Below are 1674 nucleotides of genomic sequence, written 5' to 3' on the forward strand. Positions count from 1 at the left end.
TTTAGTGTTGTGGAGGAATTATTTTATTAATATAACCCCTAGTACCAGGAGTGCATGATACGCCTCATGCTCATGAATCTCATGCCACCCATATTGCTGAAGCTCCTGTACTCTCCAGGGCCAAAGTACCACATCCTGCCTCTGTAGTGGGGCTGCTCATAGAAGAGCCAGTGGCCATCCATAATATGACAGGAATTGCAGTGAGACATGCGGTAACGGTCCATGACGCTGTCACAGTCATCCATCATCTCGTACATCTGACCCATGAAGTTGTCCCTCTCGTAGATCCTCATTCTGTAGGATCCCCTGTACTGTAATAAGAGAGAAGTATGTTATTTTCTAGTTTATCAGGTAGAACCAAAATCTGATGTAAACAAATAAAAATAACTGTATTGTTCTGCCTCATAAATTAGTATTCTGAAAGGATCCTCTGTGTTTTAAATTATGGATTTTAACATTTCTCTCTATGCGCCTCTAGACTAGCTTTTTGCTTTATGATTCCAAATGAATATAAATTGAATATTTAATTTAGAAGTATTCTTAATGAGGAGCTGTGGATTTGAGTGGATACATTACAAAGCAGTACATTTATGGAGCTCACCATAGGGATCATACGGCAGGACCTGATGCAGTTGTTCATTCCAAACATAGACATGTAATCAGCATACTCTCCCCTTCTGAAGAAATACTGATTTCCCATGTAGTTGGGCTGATCATACATCATCCAGCATCCACTCTCCACTCTGCAAGAGTGACAGCGGCTCATGTAGGAGGAGAAATCAGCACAGTCGCCCATACAGTTATAAGAGCGACCCTGGAAGTTCCTCTCTTCGTAGAAGGTGACCTGGAAATTCAAAATTTATAATTTAAGTGATTTAAAGTTAAAATGAACAAATCAAATAATTTTTGAGTTAAACTGTGTGTAAATTGGTGCGGGACCAAGGTTTACCTTCATGGTTGCGCTGGCTGATCCTCAGTAGTTCCACAAAGAAGAAGCTGAAGCTGATTCTGCTTGTTGACTGACTGTCACCTGTGCTTTTATACTAGACTAAGACTAAAGACTGCATGGCCTCTATTGTTAGTCAATTCCTGACTGTGCAAGTTGGTTTAGAGCCCATTCTAGTTAAAGCTCGGTATGTAGATCTTAGTGTTTACATTGTTTGAACTGTAGAATTTCTAAAGTATATGTTGCTAAAATTAAAGAATAAAATGAAAAAAAAAGAGCTTTCATTCTGATAAATTATTTTGTTCTGACTGACTGATTGCATTTGGTTTGATTTTGGTTTTTAAAGAATATAAAAACTCTGTCAAAAAAATGAAGTACTTAGGAGTTTTGATTCAAACATTCTGGCTATTTGGATTGGTTTGTTTTTGTTTTTTATTGAGGTTCATATCAAAATTATGCTTATAGGTAGGGCTGGGTACTTCACTGGGTACACTGTTTTTTACTTCACTGGGTACACAGTTTTCACCAGTTTCAACTTAAAAACTTAAGTTTAGCAGCTGCCTTAAAAAGTTACATTAAATCAACTTAAAGGGATAGTTCACCTAAAAATGAAAATCTGATGTTTATCTGCTTACCCCCACGGCATCCAAGATGTAGGTGACTTTGTTTCTTCAGGAGAACACAAATTAAGATTTTTAACTCAAACTGATGTAGTCTATCAGTCAAAT

The 1674-nt window shown here is 37.3% G+C and overlaps 1 protein-coding gene across 1 annotated transcript; it reads right to left on the bottom strand.

The window, feature by feature from the left end:
- On the bottom strand, positions 1–1003 carry LOC141341108 (gamma-crystallin M2-like). Its single transcript, XM_073846253.1, has 3 exons — positions 950–1003; positions 602–844; positions 1–311 (listed from the first exon to the last, which is right to left on the bottom strand). Exons 1-3 carry the CDS (start codon positions 953–955, stop codon positions 39–41), a joined length of 522 nt encoding a protein of 173 aa, XP_073702354.1. The 5' UTR covers positions 956–1003; the 3' UTR covers positions 1–38.
- Between the last annotated feature and the right edge of the window lie 671 nt (positions 1004–1674).

Source organism: Garra rufa, chromosome 8, assembly GCF_049309525.1.
Source record: "Garra rufa chromosome 8, GarRuf1.0, whole genome shotgun sequence".
Lineage (NCBI taxonomy): Eukaryota > Metazoa > Chordata > Actinopteri > Cypriniformes > Cyprinidae > Garra > Garra rufa.